The sequence below is a fragment of the Miscanthus floridulus genome, chromosome 7 (assembly GCF_019320115.1).
Source record: "Miscanthus floridulus cultivar M001 chromosome 7, ASM1932011v1, whole genome shotgun sequence".
Taxonomy (NCBI): Eukaryota; Viridiplantae; Streptophyta; class Magnoliopsida; order Poales; family Poaceae; genus Miscanthus; species Miscanthus floridulus.
Genome location: NC_089586.1, coordinates 90,765,040 through 90,787,236, shown reverse-complemented (window position 1 = coordinate 90,787,236; position 22,197 = coordinate 90,765,040). Strand labels below are relative to the sequence as shown.

At 46.4% G+C, this 22,197-nt stretch overlaps 2 protein-coding genes and 1 long non-coding RNA gene across 4 annotated transcripts in view; 1 reads left to right on the top strand and 2 right to left on the bottom strand.

The window, feature by feature from the left end:
- LOC136467289 (uncharacterized) overlaps positions 1-22,197 on the top strand; it is a 233,004-nt gene that overhangs the window by 111,880 nt on the left and 98,927 nt on the right. The window lies entirely within an intron of this gene.
- LOC136467292 (uncharacterized) overlaps positions 1-22,197 on the bottom strand; it is a 218,258-nt gene that overhangs the window by 179,788 nt on the left and 16,273 nt on the right. The gene's annotated exons all lie outside the window — the stretch shown is intronic.
- Positions 290-5,611, bottom strand: LOC136463789 (adenine phosphoribosyltransferase 4-like). Of its 2 annotated transcripts, none has more exons than XR_010761089.1 (7): positions 5,290-5,611; positions 5,050-5,160; positions 3,227-3,319; positions 2,654-2,806; positions 1,881-1,939; positions 706-799; positions 290-514 (listed from the first exon to the last, which is right to left on the bottom strand). XR_010761089.1 is itself a non-coding variant. In XM_066462766.1 (7 exons), exons 1-6 carry the CDS (start codon positions 5,516-5,518, stop codon positions 720-722), a joined length of 711 nt encoding a protein of 236 aa, XP_066318863.1. In that variant the 5' UTR covers positions 5,519-5,610; the 3' UTR covers positions 290-514; positions 706-719. The 2 variants fall into 2 exon arrangements, 1 of the variants encoding a protein (XP_066318863.1); XM_066462766.1 differs by having other exon boundaries at positions 706-785; positions 5,290-5,610.

Here is a 22,197-nt window from a genome sequence, read left to right as displayed (position 1 = left end):
GTACGCCCCAAGATTTGGAGGATGCTGACGCCCAAAAATACGAGTTGTGGTAAATCTTACTACGTACAGTATATCTACGTTTTCTCTGCTACGAGCTGTGTTCGTTCCCTGTGCCATTTTTTTTTGGGTGAATTTTATCACAAAACTTACGAGTTCAGAATAAGAATAACAAGCTAACAGGGCAGGTTCCTACTTCCTAGACGTTAAAAGCATGGGTATTTTGCTGTCGAAGTTCTTCCCTCCCTGTGTGCGCCCTTCGAACTAAAACCACAAGATTCAACAAACAATGGAACGGCAATACTCTTGCTTCAACTAATAACCATGTTCCGGACAGAACTACAAGCTCTTCAGTACTCTGAAAAACTACTTGGCCTACGAGACTACACTCTCAACACTCTACTCCTCCCCTCACCAAGACTTTTAGCAGCTAGCCTAATGTAATGCACCGCATAGTTGTCTTGTCGATGTCCCTCCGCTGTTCAATCACACAAGGAATGAACCCACCAGCTTTCCTCTGGAAAAACAAGAAGCGTAAGGAAATGAGCAACATAAGTATAAATCACTACACTGCTTGCAGCTAGAGTTCAAGTTAGCATTTCTAGAAATATTAAGGGTTTTGTAGTGGCTAAAGAGAACTCAAAACCAACACATTGCTCTCTGCAGTACTTCATAAAGAAACAAAAGAATCCAGTCAGTATCCCTCACCTGACCATAAGTTCTTATTTATCTGATTCACGGGACTCAACCAGCACGTATACAGGCTTTCCATTCAACTTGTAGAAATCCTGCGGGGAAGTTACTACATCATGGGTTAACAAATTTGAATCCTTTTTCCATATCAGCCAGTTTGTTTGAAATTTGAAGAAATAAAAACGAAGGCTTCATTGCAAATTACTAATGTGACCGGTTACTGAAACTAACTGACAAGAAGCAAAATTAGGAGAACCACAATGCAAATGTCTCAACTTGATTTAGGGGATGTTTGGTTCCATGGATTAAATTTTAGTCCATGTCACATCGGACGTTCGAATGCTATTTAGGAGAACTAAATATGAGTTAATTATAAAACTAATTACATAGATGGAGACTAATTTACGAGACGAATTTATTAAGCCTAATTAATCTGCCATTAGCACATATTTACTGTAGCACTACATTGTCAAATCATGGACTAATTAGGCTTAAAAAATTCGTCTCGCAAATTAGCCACAATCTGTGCAATTAGTTATTTTTTTATCTATATTTAATACTTCATGCATGTGTCCAAACATCCGATGAGACAGGACTAAAATTTTCCTGTAGTAACCAAACATGGCCTTATCCTGAAACCTACAGGACCTTCTCTATCCTGATTCCAGAAACCATGGTACGTGCTCCCGTGCTAAAACAAATACAGGTAAGACTGGTGCAGTGCATGTGCCTTCTATAGTTTTATTTAGACGGCCTGTTTGCTGGTTAGTTTTTGGGCTAGTTTAGGCTGGCTTGTGCTGGTTTATTGTGAGAGAAAAACACTGCTGACAGGTTTGGGTTGGCTGAAACAAACAAGCACAAACAATGTCTAACCAAATCTCATGTCTATGGATGCCCAACTAGTACAGATATTGAGCAATCTTATGTGTCGGCAACAGTGCAGACATGTTCGTACTTATATAACAGTCAACAACAAGGCAAGTTGTTCCTTGCGGCTGTGCACAACAAACCATGGGCTACACGATCTGTAAAGCTACAACAGCACTAACAGTATCAGACGTATGCAGCCAGCATTATCTAAATAGTGTACAAACATTATAATACAGGCTATAGTACAGTATAAGGCACCTACGTTATAATAAACAGCTGATTTTGCCTGTTCAGGTTAGTTGTGAGTCCAGCAACAATACCTTGAATTTTGGGAGCCCAATGAGACATGCGCACTCGACCACATCAGCTTCAGCACGTTCTGGAAAGCAATTTGTTAATTTAGTTACGAGTTCAAACTATGCCTATGCATTCTCAAAATTCAAATTCTGCCTCGAAGCATACTACAAAAACTGTGGACAAGTACAGTTTTCCATCTAAAGGACAAAGGTAGCAGAAAACTAAAACACTCTGCCCTAATCACTATTTGATGGAGGCTACTGACATTTGTAACACATTAAAAGCCCATCACTATTACTTTACAGTATTATTGTCCACATTTCTCAGGTCAAGTATAGCTGCAAACTAATGTGTACTAGTTGGGGTTTAACTGAGAAGAAAAAATGCTACTAACTACATTGTGCTGGCACAGGTCCAACACTGGCAGTACTGGATAATCTGATGCTGACCCGAGTACCCAACTGACATGCACCTGATGCTCTGATGCACAACAGCACAAGGCTTGCTATAATGTCACGGATGTATAATGCACAATTTAAAGCTTTAGCTGCTACAACTGGTCCATGAATAGTGTGTCGTGAATGTGCAAACTGAAGCAGCAGTCTGAAGTTTCAGAGAGAGAAAAGCATCCCCATAAAAATGGGGAAATGCAACATCTGCAAAATACATGGATATTCTACATCACTCTTTGCACAAGAGTAGGTTCTATCGGTAACTAATCATGTATACTTTTGCATGTTAAGCCTTGGTCAATAATTTGTCTGAATGCATAAAGTTGAAATTAGCACTCACGTACCAAGAAGCCTAATTCCAGCACAAAGTGTCCCTCCGGTTGCAACCAGGTCATCGACGATCAGCACACGCTCACCAGGCCGTTCGATAGCTCCAACATGCATCTCTAAGCAATCAGTCCCGTACTCAAGAACATACTTCTCAGAGATCACCTCACCTTCCATGTTTTCAAGAGCCGATGTTAGCACATGTTTATTACTGTTAAACGAATTTTGTTTAATTATCAAGCCACTCAGAACTACACTTTGGGTAAGTGGCACTGCACACAGCTAATATATAGAACATGTGGACAAAAGTGCAGAATGATCTTGTATAAAAAGCCTGATGCTTTTCTTAATATCCCATCATGGGCTGCATGCATGCACAAAAGTGCTGAGCAGGCTAGAGAAACAACTTTGGTGTCAGAGATTATGGGCAAGGCCTGTACTTTTACTGCCTGTTAAGCAAGTATCCTGACTAAACATACTTAATTAGGGTGTCACCACAAGCAGGGCACTAGAAAAGCAACAGCTGGATACAGAGTATATGCATGGGAATGAATTCAGAATAAACACAAATCATGTTCAAGGAATCTCACCTGGGAGCTTCCTAGGCTTGCGCAGCGGTATGAACTTGGCGCCAATAGCCAACGCAATTGCCGGGCCAAATATGAAGCCCCTGGCCTCAATCCCTGGAGGAAACAAGAAACAAGTCAGAACTAGTGCAAATGCTGAATGGAAGCATAAATGGCCTGGCACTGCCAAGTAATAGTAATAATAATTGACTGACAGAGACAACAATATCTAACAAAAGATGGTGCCACATAAGCAACAGCAGCGACGCATTAAAGCATAAAAAGCTCGTGTGTGTTTTTTTTAAAAAAAATAAAATGGAGTAAACGGAAAAGGTGGGTGAGAAGGAAAGAAAATAATGAAAATTCAGCAAACAAAGGCCGCAGAAGCGGAGAGTATCCAACAAGCAACAGAGCAAAATCTCAGAAGCAGAACTTTGCAGCGATAACGACAGGGCGCGTGACATCAGGGCGCGCCCGCCACAAGCAGAAGCGATGACGGGTGTACCGCCGGTGTCTCCCGACCGCCCGATCGCGTGCGCCAGCCGCCGCGCCCGTCCGATCACGCGGGGCAACGGGGCCCGGACGGACGCTGCTGCATCTGCATGATGCCGCGGCGGGCCTTGACCCCTTGGCGGCCCCTGCCGCGGGCGGGACGGGATCTGCAGTGCCCGTAGCAGGCACAGGCTGGCAGGCCAGTGCCCACCCCCGATACGCTACTGATGAATGCGGCAGATTCCGGGCGCGGCCGCGGAGTGAAAGCCTGGAAAGGCGCGCCCAGGTCATGTGCCGAGGACGGACGGAGGGAGTACGCTGCGCCAGACATTCTGCCACGCACGCATGCATGCATGGCCCGTTCGCCGGCCGGTTCAGGCAGGCGGCCAGGCGGGCCGCGGGCAACAGGGCTGGCTGGCACTGGCAGCGCCAAGCGTGCACTCAAACCACACCGGCACCGGCAGGCGGCAGACGAGGTTAGCCACACGCCGTCCCATGCTGTCAGCGACGACGGTCCACCACGATATCGTACATTTATTTTCCGTTTGCGGCTTTAGGATCAGCTTTGCACCTGACGGATGGATATGGCAGCGGCGCTGGCCGCAACGCAAATCCAGCATGCAACAGTAGCGTGGGAGGATTATTGAGGCGATTAATCCGATTATGGTATGATCCTCCCGAGGAAAGCAGGCTCGACTTGCGACGGGCGTGACTGCGTGAGGGAGCGAGCGAGCGAGCAACGCGAGAAAAGGCGTAGTCCTAGCAGTGGACGGCAGACGGACCCGGGGCAGGGCAGGTGCCGAGGTGCGGATGCGGGCGACGACAAAAGCGCGGGGGAGCAGAAGGACCAGGGAGATCTGCCCCAGAGATTTTACGGAATCTCGGCTGTGTTTCACTTTCGTTTTTATTTGACAATTATTATTTAATCTTAGATTAATTATTGTTTAATTCGTAAATTTTAAAAATTTAGCTACCATATCACTTTCGTTTTTATTTGACAATTATTATTTAATTATGGACTAATTAGACTTAAAACGTTCGTCTCGTAATTTCCAACTAAATTGTGCAATTAGTTTTTTTTCATCTATATTTAATGCTACATCGCAAAATTCGATGTGATGACTACTTAACACATTTTTAAAAAGTTTTTAGAAGTAAACAAGCGCTCAGAACTCTGCCCACAGCTCAGCTCTCCCCCGCGGCTGCGCGGGCGGAGGACAGCGACGTGCCGCTTCAGGCACCGGCACCGCCGGAGAGAGAGAGAGAGAGACTAGTCGCCAGTCGGCAGAGATCAGATGGGGACGGACGAGACGAGGGACGAGGGGAGGTGTCCGTCGGGTTCTGCTGATTATTACCGGCGACGGCGTCGATGCGCATCCCACGGTAGCGCTCGACGAACAGGTCGACGGCGTCCTTGAACACCCCGGGGCGCAGCAGCAGCGTGGTGATGTCGTTGAACATGATGCCTGCACCACCAGCCCCGCCCCCAACGGCGCATGCAAGAGCAAAAAAAAAAAAATCGATCAGCGCTTGGTACTAGCAGCGGCATAGTTAACCGGAGAGGGCGTGGAGATCGAGGAGCGAGCAAAGCACACCTTGCTTGGGGAAGTGCGGCACGACGCGGATGGCGTCGGAGATGCCCTGCAGCCGGGGGTCGGCCGCGGCCGCGGCCACGGGTGCCGCCGCCTCCGGGGCCACCACCGCAGCTACGGCCTCCGCCGCCTCCTCCGCCACGGCCGGCGCGCAGCCGTTCTCCTTGGCCGGCTTGGCGTTGGTGGCGGCCTCCATCACGCTGACGGCGTTGAAGCTGGCCTCCTCACCCATTAATTCCTCTAGCTCTCTCGGCTCCCTCGCTCGGTCCAAAGCTCCTCCTACCCTCCTCTTCGACACCCGCCTTTATTGTTGCTTGCTGGACTGGTGCGCCCGCGTATATATATAGAGCCGAGGCAGAGGCACCGAGCAGAGCAGGGGGCGGGGAGTGGAGTGACTGAGAGCAAGTATAAGGGGGTGTTTGTTTCCGGGATTAAATTTTAGTCTAAGTCACATCGGACATTCAGATGCTATTTAGCAGAACTAAATATGAGTTAATTATAAAACTAATTACACAGATGGAGACTAATTTACGAGACGAATTTATTAAGCCTAATTAATCCACCATTAGTACATATTTACTGTAGCACAACATTGTCAAATCATAGACTAATTAGGCTTAAAAAATTCGTCTCGCAAATTAGCCACAATCTGTGTAATTAGTTATTTTTTTCGTCTATATTTAATACTTCATGCATGTGTCTAAACATCCGATGGGACAGTGACTAAAATTTTCCTGTAGAACCAAACACCCCTAACAATTTAGCCTGCTGCCGGCTGCAAGAGCATGCCATGTCATATACAGTCAGTTATATAGCCAACTCATATTATGGCTTAGGGGGTGTTTGGTTCCATGGACTAAATTTTAGTCCATATCATATTGGACGTTCGGATGCTATTTAGAAGAACTAAATATGAGTTAATTATAAAACTAATTACATAGATGAAGACTAATTTACGAGACGAATTTATTAAGCCTAATTAATCCGTCATTATCACATATTTACTGTAGCACCACCTTATCAAATCATGGACTAATTAGGCTTAAAAAATTCGTCTCGCAAATTAACCATAATCTGTGCAATTAGTTATTTTTTCGTCTATATTTAATACTTCATGTATGTGTCCAAATATTCGATGGGACAGGGACTAAAATTTTTCTGTAGTAACCAAACACCCCTTAGCTGTTTGATGGGCTGTAGCATTTAATGATCACAGTACAAGAGTACGTGAAATGGGAAAGAAACGCCAGCTTCTCGCTCACAGCCGGCTAGAAAAAGACGTTTTCTCCTCGTACGTTGTGCTACACTCGGCGAGAAGTTTACCGCCCGCTCCAAATTCTCTCTCTTTACGTGGCTAATTTTTCGATGACGTGGATCCTCTCGCCGGCTAAAAGGCGATTATTATACCTGCTCTGAGTGAGAGCGGGCAGAAACAAGCGCCAGGGCTCCCTCGTCTTGGCCTCCCTTGCGGGGCCTTGTTTAGATCGAGGTTAGGAATTAGTATTTAGCATTGTAGCACTTTCATTTGTATTTGATAAATATTATCCAATCATGGCATAACTAGGCTCAAAAGATTCGTCTCGTAATTTACAATCAAAATGTGTAATTAGTTATTTTTTTTATCTACCTTTAATACTCCATGCATGTGTTTAAAGATTTGATGTGATGAAGAGAGTGTAAAAAAATTTGCAATCTAAATAAGGCATTGCTCTGTTTATAAAAGAAAAGAGGAGGGCAGGAGAGCAGTGCTGGGCTGCTGGCACGGCAGCCCACACCACACATAGCCCCTGTACTGTACGACTCTACTACGTGCATAGGCGTAGGCATAGGCATAGCCGCATAGGCACACAATCTCTCTCTCTCCCTCGGTGTGTGCCCCTCCTTGTACAGTTGTACTCCTACTCTGTACGTGAGTGAGGGCGTGGGCGTCCCTCTTTCTCTTTTGGTGAAAAGCTTCGCGCCCTAGCCCCAGTATTGATGAGCAGCCGGCGCCTAGCCGTTTCAGCGACGAAAGGGAAAGAAAACGGGGTGCGTTAGCCAGTAGCCAAGGAGTAGGGCGCTGCCGCAGTGCCACTGCTCCACCTCCACTCCATCTGGGGCTTTGGGCTAGCCCAGCCTAGCCAGTAGCCACCGGACCGCACCGCACTGCGCGCCCGGATTTCGCTTGTGGGTACACCGCGGCTCGTCGGAACTCGCAGCGGCAGGGCCGGGTGGGGTGGGGGATCCGATGCCTGCGCCTGCCCGCTGGCCGCTGCCGTGCAGCGCAGCGCGCAGCGGTGGTGCTGGTAGCCTGGGATACTAAGACTAGCAGTACCACGGCGTCACCGTTACTGCACCTCGGTTGACTGGTTCGTATCGTTACGGGTTTGTGAGAAGTACGGTTGGCTGATTTGTATGAAAAAAATTACTATTTTGATTGAAAATTTACGATCGTTTACGACGAGCCACGGTCAAACGAACAGGCTTATGTCACCCACTCCAGGACCGTTACTTTACTTCGTCCAGGTTTTCAGCATAACCGTGCCGCCGTACCCGGTACCGGTACCCGGACCCGGGCACCCGGCTGTTGGTTGGGCGCTGGCTTTGGCTTGGCTTGGCGCGGCTGCGCCTCACGCCGATCACGGCACGTACGGGGCACTAGGCCAACCAGGCTACGCCAAGCGTGAGACCGACGGGTCGATCGCCGTGTCCGCCGCTCGTTGGCCGCCCGCGCGGTAACGTCCGCCTCTGTTTCTCCCTCCCGTCCCGATCGATCCGGCAAATCCCCAGCCAGCCCCTGGCGGGTGCGGTGCGCGAAATATTTGCGATCTGGACAGGACAGAGGGAACCCGCCGGGAAAAGATGATCCGTCGTCGCCAAACTCCTCGTGATTTCGACGGCACCGCATGCGCCGGGCAAGCGCGCGCGCGCACACACACACACATTGCGTGCGTGCCCTTGGCTGGATGCATGCATGGATCCAAGCTTGTTTCAAGTTCCAGCAAATAGGTAACCAGAAAATTGTCAGAGAAATGCTTCTCGCAATTTTTGTCGCGGTCGCGCGCGGGGTACATAGGTCCTTCGATTGATGAACAGGGCCCAAGGGTGATTTCTGGTTTCCGCCGCTTCGTAGGCTATACGGGTCGTCGGAGACCTTGCTGGAGGGCCGTCGCGGTACTCCATTTTGTTTGTCGTGGTACTCCATCTCCGTCATACAGATAGATACTGAGATGCAGTGTGGAGCAGTCGCTGGCAATGCAGATGCAGACCACGCGCTGGCATCGTAGCCACGCTACTGTTTTCCATGAGTAGTACCACCACCTGTGGCTGGGAGCAGCTACAGTATCGATGGAGGTAGCCAGGGCGAGCCACGTTGCTGGCATCGTATAAAGTGGAGTGGCTACTGTGCCCCAACCAGGATTCCGGATTGCACAAGGACGCGATCGCGTCAGTGATTCAGGAGCTGCTCCGGCAGTACGTCTCCGATTTCCACTCGGTTTCAGCATCCGGTCCTATTACAAAAGGACGTGTAGTGTCTGTCCTGCTCCGGACCAGGCTGACGGGCTCTAGCGCAAGCGAGTACACTCATTTTGGAGCGTGTATGTGTATGGCGATAAGGGGAGTTTAGAGGGTGCTACTAGCACCCGATATTTTGAGCCATTCGGTGAACATTCAACAGTCCTATTTTCTTCTCCAATAAGGCAATGAGCTCACTTTCCTCGCCCTGCCCGCGGCAAGCTCGTACTTTTGCTATAAATTTTAATTAAATACAGTCAATATATACTTTTATAAAACTATATTTCTAGATGAACCTACTTACATCACTTTTATATTTTCAAACTCAATCCAAAAGAATTTTTTTATAGTCAAAATTTAAAATATTTGACTTAAGACAATCTAAAAAACAACTTTCATTTAGGAACATGGAGGGAGTAACTTGATTTGAGCCCTCACAGGAGTTAAGACACCAATTATTGATCACCATGGCTAATTACTAGTTGGCCAACAGCTAGTTGAAGACTTGGCTAAAAAATTAGTCTACCTATTAGTCCTCCTATTCGGATGAGCTAGAGTTAATTTTGGTAAATTTTTAGCTAGCTAATAATTTGCCCTTGTATCCAAACATTCTCTAAGTGTTCAAACACACTAAGGGTCTATTTATTGAGCTTCATCTTTTAGCCTTCTAGCTCAAAAGTTGGTTGTCTAGCTTGAGTTGTAGGCTTCATCTTTTAGCCTTCTTGCTCAAAAGTTGGTTGTCTAGCTTCTAGTTGTCCTCTTCATGTTCGCTTGAGCCTATTCAACACTACTTTTCAGTCATTGAACAATATTTTCCTCTCACAACATTTCAACATAAACATCAGCATAAACCAAATTTCAGCATAAGTGAATAGTCATGTCGATGTGTTTTTTAGCTTTTAGTTTATTTACTCAAGAGCTAGTTTTTTAGGTTTTCAAAAGCCAGTCCAATAACTTTTGTTCCTACAAATTATATATTTTATAAGAGAAATTATAGGTCAAATATGTTCTTGAAGACCTAAAACAAAGAGTGTCGGCTTTCCCCTAAATCTATAATGGGTTCTTCAAACAGGAAAGCTAAAAATCAATCAAGTGATTCAAGTCCTACTCTTACTCGATTTTTTTTGCCCAATCCAAAAAAAAATCCATGTAGTCTTCTTCTCTAACTCCGGCAAGGTTAGGGGTTGGGTTGGGTGTTCGAGGGCTTACTTGAATTTGGTGGGCTTAGAAGGATTGTTGGGGGGGAGGCCGGTCTGGCGGTGATTGGGGGCGTGGTGTGGCGCAAGGCGGCGGCGGCAGGGCACTTGGGGAAGGCAGTTAGATGAGACAAGGGAGGGATGCAACGGAGATAGCTTGGAGACCGCCATCGTTTGAGTGTGGCGGTGGTTGGAGGTAGCGTGGCGATGAGGGCATCTTGGTCGAAGATAAAGAAGACGGCAAGGCGGAAGGCGGAGGCACATCCAATGAATTTAGAGGCGTGTCACGGTGGTTGGTGGCGGATCCGGCGGCAGAGAACCCTACGTCGGAGCCAGGGGCAAAACATCAGGTGCAAACACGGGCAGAGAAAGAAGAATGGAAGAATATAAGATAGAGAGATTCAATCTATACCTTTTATTTTATATATAAGGGTTAAAAAATCAAGTAATGATTGCCCTTAGATTGCTCAACTGTATAGACAGATCCTCTAACATTAGCTTAGGTTTCCGTTGCTTGACGACAGATGTGCTCCAACCAAACACACACACACACACATATATACTGTTGTAAAAAAATAAAACATTGATATGTACCGGTACTGCTTGTACAATTGTTATTTACACATGAGTAGAACACCCCAGAGCTTTTCTCCGGTGGTGGAAGGGCACACGTACCGTCATCGTCCTGGGCGCACACCTCATCCATGCATCTGAATCCACCTTTTCCACGGACGCGCGCGGCGAAAATCACGCCGTACTGCAAATCTTTGCTGCAGATGCGTGTGCGCTCATCGCCGAATTGTTAGAAAGCGCCAGCGTCAATTTTTACGGGAGGGCCAGAGCCCTTGCGTTTACGCAGGCTGAATATTTTTTTTTTTTGACTTGCTTGCCTTTTATTATCAGCTGGCCGAAGCCTCAGACAAAATCACGTCGGAGTTACATGCCACGTCTCCGAACGATGCGAAACCGATACTTGCTTAGCTAGAGAGTGTACGTGCTACCTTATTACAATTTCTGCTAATGAAAGAAAGAGAAAACTCATGAAAGGCAAGTCTAATTTCATCAATCTCCCGCAACACAGGATCGATGGTTGAGCGTTGGGTCTCCATTGTTCCGTAACTGCACCACCAGGAGGCAATCGGTTTCTATCGCCACCCGTTGTAAGCCCAACTGAGCGGCGAATCTGACACCATCTCTGCACGCCACTGCCTCATAGAGCAAGCATCCAAGCTCTTGTCATACCAACACGCCATTGCCTCCATACGCGTGTTTCTGTTATGAGGCCTTGTTTAGTTCAAAAAGTTTTCCCAAACAGTGCTACAGTAGTTATGAGGCCTTGTTTAGTTCAAAAAGTTTTCCCAAACAGTGCTACAGTAGTAATCACATCGAATCTTGTGATACGTGTATAGAGCATTAAATGTAGACGAAAAAAACTAATTGCACAGTTTAAGTGGAAATCGTGAGACGAATGTTTTGAGCCTAATTAGTCCATAATTAAACACTAATTGCTAAATAAAAACGAAAGTACTACAGTAGTCAAATTCCTAAATTTCACCCAACTGAACAAGGGCTCCCGGGATACGCTCGCCATCGAAACTGCGTGTGGTGGAGGAATCGTGTTTGTCTTTGTACGTGTACCGTGTACGCCACCGGGACGTGAGTAGCTAGCATGGCATGTGGAAGGAGTGTGAGCCTTGGCATCGTCTCTCCGTCAACTCGAACAGGACGGATGCATGACCGTTTTGTCTCTTCACGCCATATATGCTATGTACTTCGACAAGACACCGGCGAAATTTTGTTGAAAAAACAGAAGAACGATCTGGGCTGCTTGGAGCCAATAACAAAAGGTGTTCTCGCTGAAGGGAAATTTAATAGTAAGAAGTGTTTGGATGAATGCATTTGGATAGAATAAACTTATATTTAGATTATGGTGAGGGGGTTTATTAGGTTCTATATGCTACTTCCTTCGATCGATCAATCATATAAATGGAGTGATAATGTTTCTATATGCATGTGCAAGTTTTTTAAAGACAATTGTTAACCGACGTTCGGTTGTTTTAGCCCGGCCAAGTAGTCGTAAAACTATGCCAAGGCGGCGGCGCCGCGGCGGGCCGGCCAACGGCCTAGCTGGTTGCAGCATGTACGTCCGCAAGACCGCAGCCAAGCCATGCGATACACGCCTGCCGTGGGTCGCAACGAATCTTCTTCTATCGACCCCGGCCCCGGTTGGGTGGGGGGGCATCTAGGGGCGCGTTTGCGACCCTGGCCCGGAGGCCCGGCTACGCCTGTGGGCTGCAACTTGCCATGTTTGTGGTCGTGGCCCGCAAGCGAGCTTGGCTTCCCAGAGCCAAAACGCCCTCTCCGTCTAGCCCTCTGGAAACGACCAAAACCCTCGTTTCTTTGGAGCCGAGCTCGTGGCGGCGCACGCATGCGATTTTGGGCGGCGGCGGGGTGGCTCGCGCGGGCTCTGGCGGGAAGGGGAAACTTCTTCGTGCGCGTCCCCGCTCCCCGCTCCCGCTCTGGCCGCCGCGCGCGAAGCGAAATGGCGGCGATTTCGCCGGCCTTTATATACGGGTTCTCACTCTCCACTCTCTCATTCTTCCACTCGGTGCTTACTCTTCCACCTCTCTCGTGAGAGACCGGCGATGAGTGGTGGTGCGTGGCGGCGGCGGCGACCTCCGGCTGGTTGTGGGTTCGGTCACCGGCGCCGAGGTTCTTTGCCGCGTCCCCGCTCCGGCTGCTGCTGGGACTCCGTGGCGGCGGTGTTCCTCTTCTTCTCCGTCCGCATCTGCTTCGTCTTCTTCCCGATCTGCATCCTCTACTTCCAGATCTGCCTCCTCTCCATTATTTGGACCCCGAGCCAAGGTGAAATTGACCCCAATCTTCTTTTTTGTGGTGCTTCTTGAAGTTCTTAGGGTTTCTTGTTCGTTGCTGTTCATGATCTGTTAGGGTTTCATACTTGTTATAACTGCTTCATGCTCCTATTAGGGTTACTTGTACCTTGTTGTTCTTGATCTGTTGGGATCGTGATCTGTTAGGGTTGTTGATCTGTTTCAGATTAGTATTGTACCTTGCTGTTCATAACTGTTTGATGCAGTTGTTAGTGTTACTTGTATATTGCTGTTCTTGATCTGTTAGGGATGTTGATTTGTTTCTGATTACTATTGCTCTGAGTTTTTTGTTCCATCATTGGTCGATGATGTTGTCCAAATTTAGCACTGGGAGGCATCACATACAAGATGCAGCCGTGCTTTTGTTCATATGCATTCATTTCACATTCATGTTGATGCCTAGCAGGGTACATTAAGCTGAAATCATGTTACATTTTTACATGCTTGTAGATGGATCTGTCTTTGAGCCGTGACATGCTGTGTAGGAAGGCAGCTGCCTTGACTGTTGTTATGGTTTCCTTTGTATCCACTAGGCTGAAAAGGAAAACCCCTGAACCTGAAACCCCATTGCCTGATCCTATAGCACTTGCCCTGATTAGGGATGAAAATGAACAGCACAGACAGAGAACACTGAGAATGATATACAACTCCACTGATTCAGAGTGTATTTCTATGATTAGGATGAAGGGATCTGCTTTTTTAAGTTAGTGAGAACTTTTAGAGAGAGGAGTCTTATCACTGATAGGGAGGGGGTGTTAGTAGAAGAGCAGGTTGCCATATTTTTACATGTTGTAGGGCACAACCAAAGATTTAGGGTTGTCCATCAGTCCTTTAGGAGGTCCATCCAAACTATCCACAAGCACTTCCATTAGGTGTTGTATGCTGTGGGTGAGCTTAGGAATGAAATGATAAAGCCAGCTAGCACTACCACTCACCCAAAGATTCTTAGAAGCCATACATGGTCAAAGCTGTAATAATTTGGTGGACAAAGTTGAGACCAATTTTATGCTTCATTCATTCTGTTGTTGTTAATCTTACTATCAGTCTGTTCTTGAATCACTCTATTCTTCATGATCTGTCAGTCTGTTGTTTATTCATGCAACTATTAATATTGCTGTCAGTCTGTTCTTGATTCATTCTGTTGTTGATTTCATTACATGCCAGCCTTAGGATGGATTCAGGTGCATTTGAGGGTGGGTTTGTTGCTGGTACTTCAGTGATGGAGCAGCTCATCAATGGTGGTTTTGCCCCTGTTGTAGCTGGTGCTGGTGCTAGTGCTAGTGCTAGTGCTGCTGCCCCTGTTGCAGCTAGTGCTAGTGCTGGTGCTGCTCTAGGTGCAGCAAACCCTATTGATGTTGCTGCTCCTGTGGCTGGGAATGGGGCTGTGAGGGCAATGAGGTGGACCAACACCACCTTTGGCTTTGTGCTAAGGAGGATGGCGGCCCTTGTTAGTAATGGTAGCAGGCCTGACAAGGTTTTCAAAGACAAAGATGTGAATTCTATGGCCAAAACCCTCAAGCTGTTCTGTGGGGAGGTTGTTAGCCCAACTCAAGTGTACAACCATTTGAGTAAGTGGAGGCAGAAATGGGCTAGGGTGAGCAAGCTGAAGGACCTTAGTGGTGCTCTTTGGGATGACCAGGCTCATGCTATCATGCTTGAGCAAGAGCACTACCTTGGCCACTACAAGGTAACAATTTGATCTCGTCTTTGCCTTGACTACCTATATTTGCCTTTCTTAAACTACATTTGCCCAACCCTGCAGGACCATCCTAAAGACGTAGAGTTTCTTAACTGCCCTATTAGGTTCTACACTGAGATAGAGGCTATCTTTGCTAATGCCATGGCCACAGGCAAGTTTGCACTTGGGTCTGGTGAAGCCTTAGGGCAGAACCAGGCTGACAGTGTTGGTGCCAAGGCTGATGGTCCTCTTTTGACCCACACCACAGTTCCTAGTGAATAGGGAGGGGATAGCAAGGCCACTGAACTGCTTCCTACCTCCTCAGCTGCTGGCCCAAAGAGGAAGAGAGGGAACTTCTCTGAGGAGGAGATGCTCATGTTGACTAACATGTCAGATGCTGTGAACAATGTGGCCAATGCTCTTAGGGAGACTGGACCTGCCCATGTTGATGCTAATCTATACCTTGGTGTAATGGAGATGCCTGGCTTCAGTGAGGAGGCACTTATTGTTGCCTACATCTTCCTCCTGGACAACAAGGCCCAAGGCAGGGGCTTTGTGAACATGAGTGATGCCCACAGGGCCCTTTGGCTTAGGACCTTTCTGGCCAAAAACTACTATGTGTAGTTCCACTACACATGAAGGGCTAGAAGGCCATGAGGGGGTTGACTGTAGAGATGTATAGTTCCTCCACTCCCCTCACCCACTCTCTCTTCTTTTGACAATAGGAGCTTTTGTGCAGTCTACTTATTCTTTTGACACCTGACCTTGATGGTGTAGTTTGCCTAGGAGGGTGGCTAACAATAGACAAGGATTTGGGAACATTTGAGCCCTTGGCTGTTGGGCTGAACTTGGTATTGTAAGAAACTTATTTGTAACCTCTGTTGGCTACTTTTTATTTGATAACTAGTTGTCTATTTGTGTTGTTTATGCCCTGGTGGTAACTGTGGGATTTAAAGGCCTATGATGCATAAAACAAACATGAGGTGGCTACCTTATTCTTGTTTTGATGGTTTTGTTGTTGTGCTTTGTTCTTTATTTGCCTATCCTTCCATTCTACACTTATGCTCAGTTGTACTCCATAGCAACAACATCCTCTTGTGATGGCTGATGGCAGTGAGTGCAACTAATCAAAGGGTCTGTATGGCAGTGGGTACAACTGTTGTTTATTTGCCTCTTTATTTGGTTCTTACAGTTCTTGGTAGCCACCAATGACTAAACAAGGAAAAAAACCACCAAACTACTAAGTTGAGGCTAATTTTTTTTATCAAGTAGCTGATGATGTTCACCATCATTCAAACTGAATGGTCGACTAAGGCATGTCATTCAGACCACTTACATGTTCTACATTTGGTTGGTTTCAGAGAATGCCTCCTTGCTATGTGGTCTTTGAAGGGAAGAAACCTAGGATTTATTTTACATGGTATGAGTGTGCTAAGCAAGTGCTTAGGGAAGAAGGGGCTATCTATCAGAAGTACAACAACTATGATGATGCTCTTAGAGATTTTAATGCAAGGGTACCTTAAGAACCCTTGCTGTTACCAATTGATGCCCCTCAGGGGGATGCATCAGCATCCCATGAACTGGTGACAGCTCAAGGTTCTGAAATCTATTCTCATTCACCTGGGCTGCAAGGCTGTTGCAAAAATGCTGTCATCTTGATCTTGTTTATGGTTGTAGTTGGTTTGTCACTTAAGCTGTTCATGTGCCACAGCTGTTGTTTTAATTAGGCCGATGATGACACAATAGGATGACTGCATTAGCTGGTGTAAGAAAAATGGACCCTTGGGCCATTTACTTTGGATTTTGGTGTTTGATGACCAACACAACTAAATTGGACTAATGAATTTGCAAGTGTTTTTTTTGTAGTTCAAAAGGGTGCAAGATGTGATTTGGACGAAGGCGACGTGGTGATCCGATGATCAACACTTTAAGAAAGACCTTAGAAGCACAAGAGAAGACCCAAGATATCAAGCAAAGTCCAAGCATGAAGATTGAAACCAAGCCGTACGCAAGATCGTGAAGAAATGAGCTCACTGTGGTGACTGGATGCAGGACCAGACGCTAGATAAGCAACCGGATGCTGCGACCAGACGCTGGGCAAGTGGCTCAGCAGATAGGCGACCGGATCCCTGACCGGACGTTGGCGGCAACCAACCGGACGTAGGACAGCAGCGTCCGATCGATTACAGTAAGGTTCTAGAGTGGCACATCTGTGACTGGACGCGTCCGGTGGTAGGCAACCGGACGCTGGCCAGCGTCCGATCAGCATATTGCTGGCTCAACGGTCGAGAAGACTGGACGCGTCCGGTCAGGACGATTCAGTGTCCGGTCAGTAGCAGTTTCTCGGGAATTCAACCCCAACGACTACTTTCTCAGTGGGGCTTATAAATACAACCCCCAATCGGCCATTTGAGGTGTGTGGAGCTGAGGAAACATACCAAGGGTGTTGGTACACCTTTTTAGTGATCTCCTCATGCAAAGTGCTTAGTGTTTTATTAGGTGATTAGCATAAGTGCTTTACGAAGTGCTTAGATTGATTAGACCACCGCTTATGCGCTTGCTCTAGGTGTTTGCCTAGTGTTTAGTGAGGTTTACACACCTCTCGCCACCCATGCTTGCGAGCACAAGTGTTGTACATCGGAGAGGCTTGAAGTCTTGCGAGATCACACCAACCGCGTTTGTGGTGTGGCTGCCACCGTGTACCGGAGGAAACAAGTGAAGGGTCGAGATGGTGACTAGAGGGGGGGTGAATAGTCTTTTCTATAACTTAATTGCATCGGCTAACCGATACAAATGCGGAATTAAAACTATCGGTCTAGCCAAGACTATACCCCACTATATATGTTCACTAGCACCTTGCAAAGATAACAATTATGCAACAAAGGTGCCGGGCTAGCTAGAGCTCTCCTAAACAATTCTAAGAGCAAGGTTACACAAACCTATGCCACTAGTATTTTAAGCAACAAGAGAGCTCCTACATATGCTAGTAAGCAAAAGCACAAAGCTAACGATGCTCACTAGCAATGCTCAATAACAAGGCAACCAATGCCTAATTAGTGAGCGCAAATACTTAGCTACACAAACTAAGCAATGTGACTAACAAGGTTACTAAAACCAAATTAGTCACGCAAGGGAGCTACTTCTATGCTACACAAGCAAGAAGGTAATTAGCAAGCTACACAAGCTATCTAATTACAAGAGCAACTACACAAGCTTAATATGTATAAAAGTAATTGCAAGCTTGTGTAATGGGGATGCAAACCAACGGGAAGAACAAGGTTGACACGATAATTTTTCTCCTGAGGTTTATGTGTTTGCCAACACGCTAGTCCCCGTTGTGTCGACCGCTCACTTGGTGGTTCGGCAGCTAATTAGCATCACCCGCTAAGCCCGCACGTCGGGCGCCGCAAGAACCTACCCCTTGAGTGAGGGTAGCTCAATGACACGCTTTACTAGAGTTGCTCTTCGCGGCTCCCGCGGGGCGAGCACAATGCCCCTCACAAGCACTTCTCCGGAGCGCCGCACAAGCTTCTTGCGGGCTTTGACGGAGACCACCACCAAACCGTCTAGGAGGTGGCAACCTCCAAGAGTAACAAGCACCACCGGCTCGCAACTCGATCACCTAGTGCCACTCGATGCAACCTCACAATGCAATCGTACTAGAATCGCTCACTCACACAATCGGATGATCGCTATCAAGTATATATGTGATGGAGGGCTCCCAAGCACTCATAAGTATGGACACTAAGTCCCTTGAGGTGCTCTACACCAGCCATGGCCGAAGGCCACTTCTATTTATAGCCCCAAGGGCTAAACTAGCCGTTACCCCTTCACTGGGCAACGGTCGGGCCGACCGGACGCTCTAGTCATGTTGACCGGACGCTAGACCTCAGCGTTCGGTCGCCCGTGGATGGCCACGTGTCCCGATTCCAACGGTCACTTGACCTGACCGGACGCAGCAGCTTCAACTGACCGGACGCTGAACCCCCAGCGTCTGGTTGTTTCTAGTAAGGTACCGACCTCGACCGGACGCGTTCGATCACACATGATCGGACACAGCCAGCATCCGGTCACACTCCAGCTTCTGCGTCATCGTACGTCAGCCTAACCGGACGCAGCCTGCCAGCATCCGATGCTTTTAGACCCAGCGTCCGGTCAGTTGACCAACGTCAGCGTCTTCGTGATCAACTCGTTTTCACTTCTAACTTCTTCACCCTTGCTCCAATGTGCTAACCACCAAGAATTTGCATCCGACGCAATAGAAAATAGGCATTCCATTTTCCCGAAAGCGCCGAATCACCAAGAGAGGGACCCAAACCCATCTCACCCCTGCAAACATCACCTCCTTTGTAAATGTGCCAACACCACCAAGTGTACACCACCATGTGTAAGCGTGTTAGCATTTTCACAATCATTTCCCAAAGGATGTTAGCCACTCAACTTGCCACGCCACTCGATCCTAGCGATAATGCAAAGTTAGATCACTCGAGTGGCACTAGATGACCGATATGCAAACAAGTTTGCCTCTCTTGATAGTACGGCCATCTATCCTAAACCCGATCATAAACTTCTCTACACACCTATGACCGGTGAAATGAAATACTCTAGGTTATACCTTTGCCTTGCGCATTCCATTCCATCTCCTTCAATGTCGATGCAACATATGCACCAACACGATCAACAATGATATGATCCACTTCATATCATCACATGATCATATTGGTTCATTGATCTTGACTCTACTTGCTCTTCACCGTTGCCATCGTCCATCGGCGCCAAGTCTTGCTCAAGCTTCACCGCCACATGGTCCATCACTCCAAAGCCTTCGACTTGCCCTTCACGCTTACAACTGGTCCATCAAGCCAAGTCTTATCTTGATCTTCTCCATCTTGATCACATGACTCAATGTCATATCTCATGTGCATTTAAGCTCCTTCATCATCACATGTGTGAGCTTTGCAACATCTTCAAGCCATTTTCACCTTCATGGCATATGTTGCTCACACACATGTACCTGTGGACTAATCACCTGTGTATCTCACATAAACACAATTAGTCCACCTAAGTTGTCACTCAATTACCAAAACCAAACAAGGACCTTTTAACAAGGCCCGTGGCGTTTTGGCCGGAAGCTTGATAGTGAAGACGGTGGGGAGCATCCGGGAGAGGCTTGCCGGAAGGCACGTCGGAGACCCACTTGCATGTAGGGAAGGCCCAAGGCTATCCACGGAGTTACCTGACCGGGAGCTTGGCCCTTGTGAGGGATTTCTTGCGAGGGGCTCCAACGAGGACTAGGGGGAAGCTTGCGTGTTTCTCGATACCTCGGTAAAAATACCGGAGTCATCGACGGGAGTTTGCATATCTCTACCTTGCTCTTTAGCTTCCGCATTAACGTTGATTACTTTACTACATTTACGGTAGAAATAGCAACACACTAGCAAAACCGCAGTTGCACATTTAGATAGTTTATCTTTTGCATAGGTTTTGCTAAGGTTAGAAAAAGAGACCATAGTTTAGAGCTAAGATTTTTAAGTCGCCTAATTCACCCCCTCCTCTTAGGCATCATGGTCCCTTCAATTGGTATCAGAGCCGGTTGGCTCATATTTGGACCTTTGGCTTAACCGCCGTTGAGCCAACGCTATTATAGAGTGGTTGGGATGGATACCGCTAGGCCTCCTTAATTTGATGGCACTAACTTCCTCTACTATAAGGCTAGAATGGCTTGCCACCTTGAGACGGTTAATTTAGGTGTATAGAGAGTCACTCGTGACGGGATGAAACCCATTAAGAATCCCGAAAAGCCCACAAAGAGTGACGAAAAAGAAATGCATTTTAATGCTAGAGCTAAGAATTGCTTGTTTGAATCATTTAGCATGGATGTGTTTAACCAAGTGTTCACCTTAAATATGGCACATGAAATTTGGTTAAAACTCCAAGAGCTCCATGACGGCACAAGTAATGTCCATGAGCAAAAACATTGTCTAGCTAAGCAAAATTATCATTCATTTGCTATGAATGACGATGAGCTTGTTCGTGATATGTATTCTTGATTGAATCTAATTATCAATGAGCTCCATTCAATAGGATTATTAAAGCTAGATGATGCGGACACTGTGAGGAAGATCATCTCCGTTCTACCACAAAAGAAATATGCAAGCATCATCACCATTCTTCACAACATAGAGAACTTGAGCATCATGACCCCGGGCATTGTCATTGGCAAGCTAGTGGCATTTGAAATGTCATGTAAGATGGGTCAAGGAGAAGCATCTTCATCAAGCCAAGGCAAAGCTCTCGCTTGTAGCGAGAAGAAAAAGATGAAGGACAAGAAAGTTGAGTCAAGCTCAAGCTCAAGCTCCTCAAGTGAAGAAGAAGAAGATGAGGATGATGAACAAGAATCAAGTGATGATGATCAATCTTCCTCCTCCACCTCTGACCTTGATGAAGAATCAATCAAACTTATCAAAAAGGTAGAGAAGATGATCGTAAGGCTCAATGTCAAGGGTGTGCCCATCCAAATTCAAGACCTCGTTTTCACTAATAAAAAAACGAGCAAAGAAATAGAGGATGCTATGGATGCGGCAAGCTGGAGCACTTTATGGAAGTTTATCCAAACAAGCCCACACCCAAGGCAAAGAAGAAGGCGTGCAAGAACAAAGCCCTCACATCAATAAGGTCATGGGATAATTCTTCAAGTGAAGAAGATCATCACAAGAGGCGAGGACGCAAGCACTCATTATCAAGCTCTTCTCGTGTGTGCCTTATGACACGAGGTAATAAAAGCTCATCCTCTAGTGAGAGCGATAGTGATGATGATTTGCCTTCTTATAATACAATTGTGCAACAAAATTGTAAATATGCTAAAGTTGGCACTAGTCAACAAAAGAAGCTCAAAATTTTAAAAGAAGAGCTAGGTAGTTCACAAGAAGCAATACAAGAATTTGCTTGAACAATATGAAAACTTTGCAAATCTCAATGTTGAACTATCTACTAAAATTAAGCAACTTGAGGCTAGTGCAACAACAAATAAATGCACAATCAATGATAAGCAACTTGAAAAGAAAAATGAAAAATTAAAAGAAAAGTTAGCTAGCTCACAAAATGATTATCAAAATTTGCTTGTTAAAATAGAAATCATGTGCAAACATTGTGATGAGCTAACAAATAAAGTTGCTAATCTTGAAGCCGTTAAAAATACCCCCACCAAGGCACCTAAAAAGAAAAGTTCTATCATTAAAAGGGATACCTCTACTTCTTGCAATGATTTTATGTTTAGACTCACCTTTGTGCAACCAAGTTTGTGTTGAGAAAGTTGTTGTAGATACATGCACACAAGAGGTTGCAAAGGAAAATGAGCAACTTAAGCAAGAAGTAGCTCGCCTCACCAAGAACTTGACTCAAGTAAAAGGCAAGGCGAAGCAAACCCAACTTCATTAAGATAACACCGTCAAGGGAGTGAAGAAGCTTGATGAAGAATAAACCGTGGCTTGTTACGTGTGCCACAAAGAAGGTCACAAGTCCTATGAGTGCAAGGTGAAGAATGGGGGAGGAGAAAAGAAGAAGGAAAAAAGCAAACAAGCAAGCTCTCCAACACCTACACCAATAAGATGGACAAGAAGGTCTCCACACCCTATCTCTTGAAGAAAAAAAA

Excerpts from the sequence above, each read along its gene's own strand:
- LOC136463789 (XM_066462766.1), bottom strand. The coding sequence starts at position 5,518 with ATGGGTGAGGAGGCCAGCTTCAACGCCGTCAGCGTGATGGAGGCCGCC. Across the intron at positions 3,320-5,049 it reads GCGCATCGACGCCGTCGCCG|GGATTGAGGCCAGGGGCTTC; the intron begins GTAATAATCAGC and ends TGTTTCCTCCAG. Across the intron at positions 786-1,880 it reads TTGGGCTCCCAAAATTCAAG|GATTTCTACAAGTTGAATGG; the intron begins GTATTGTTGCTG and ends ACTTCCCCGCAG.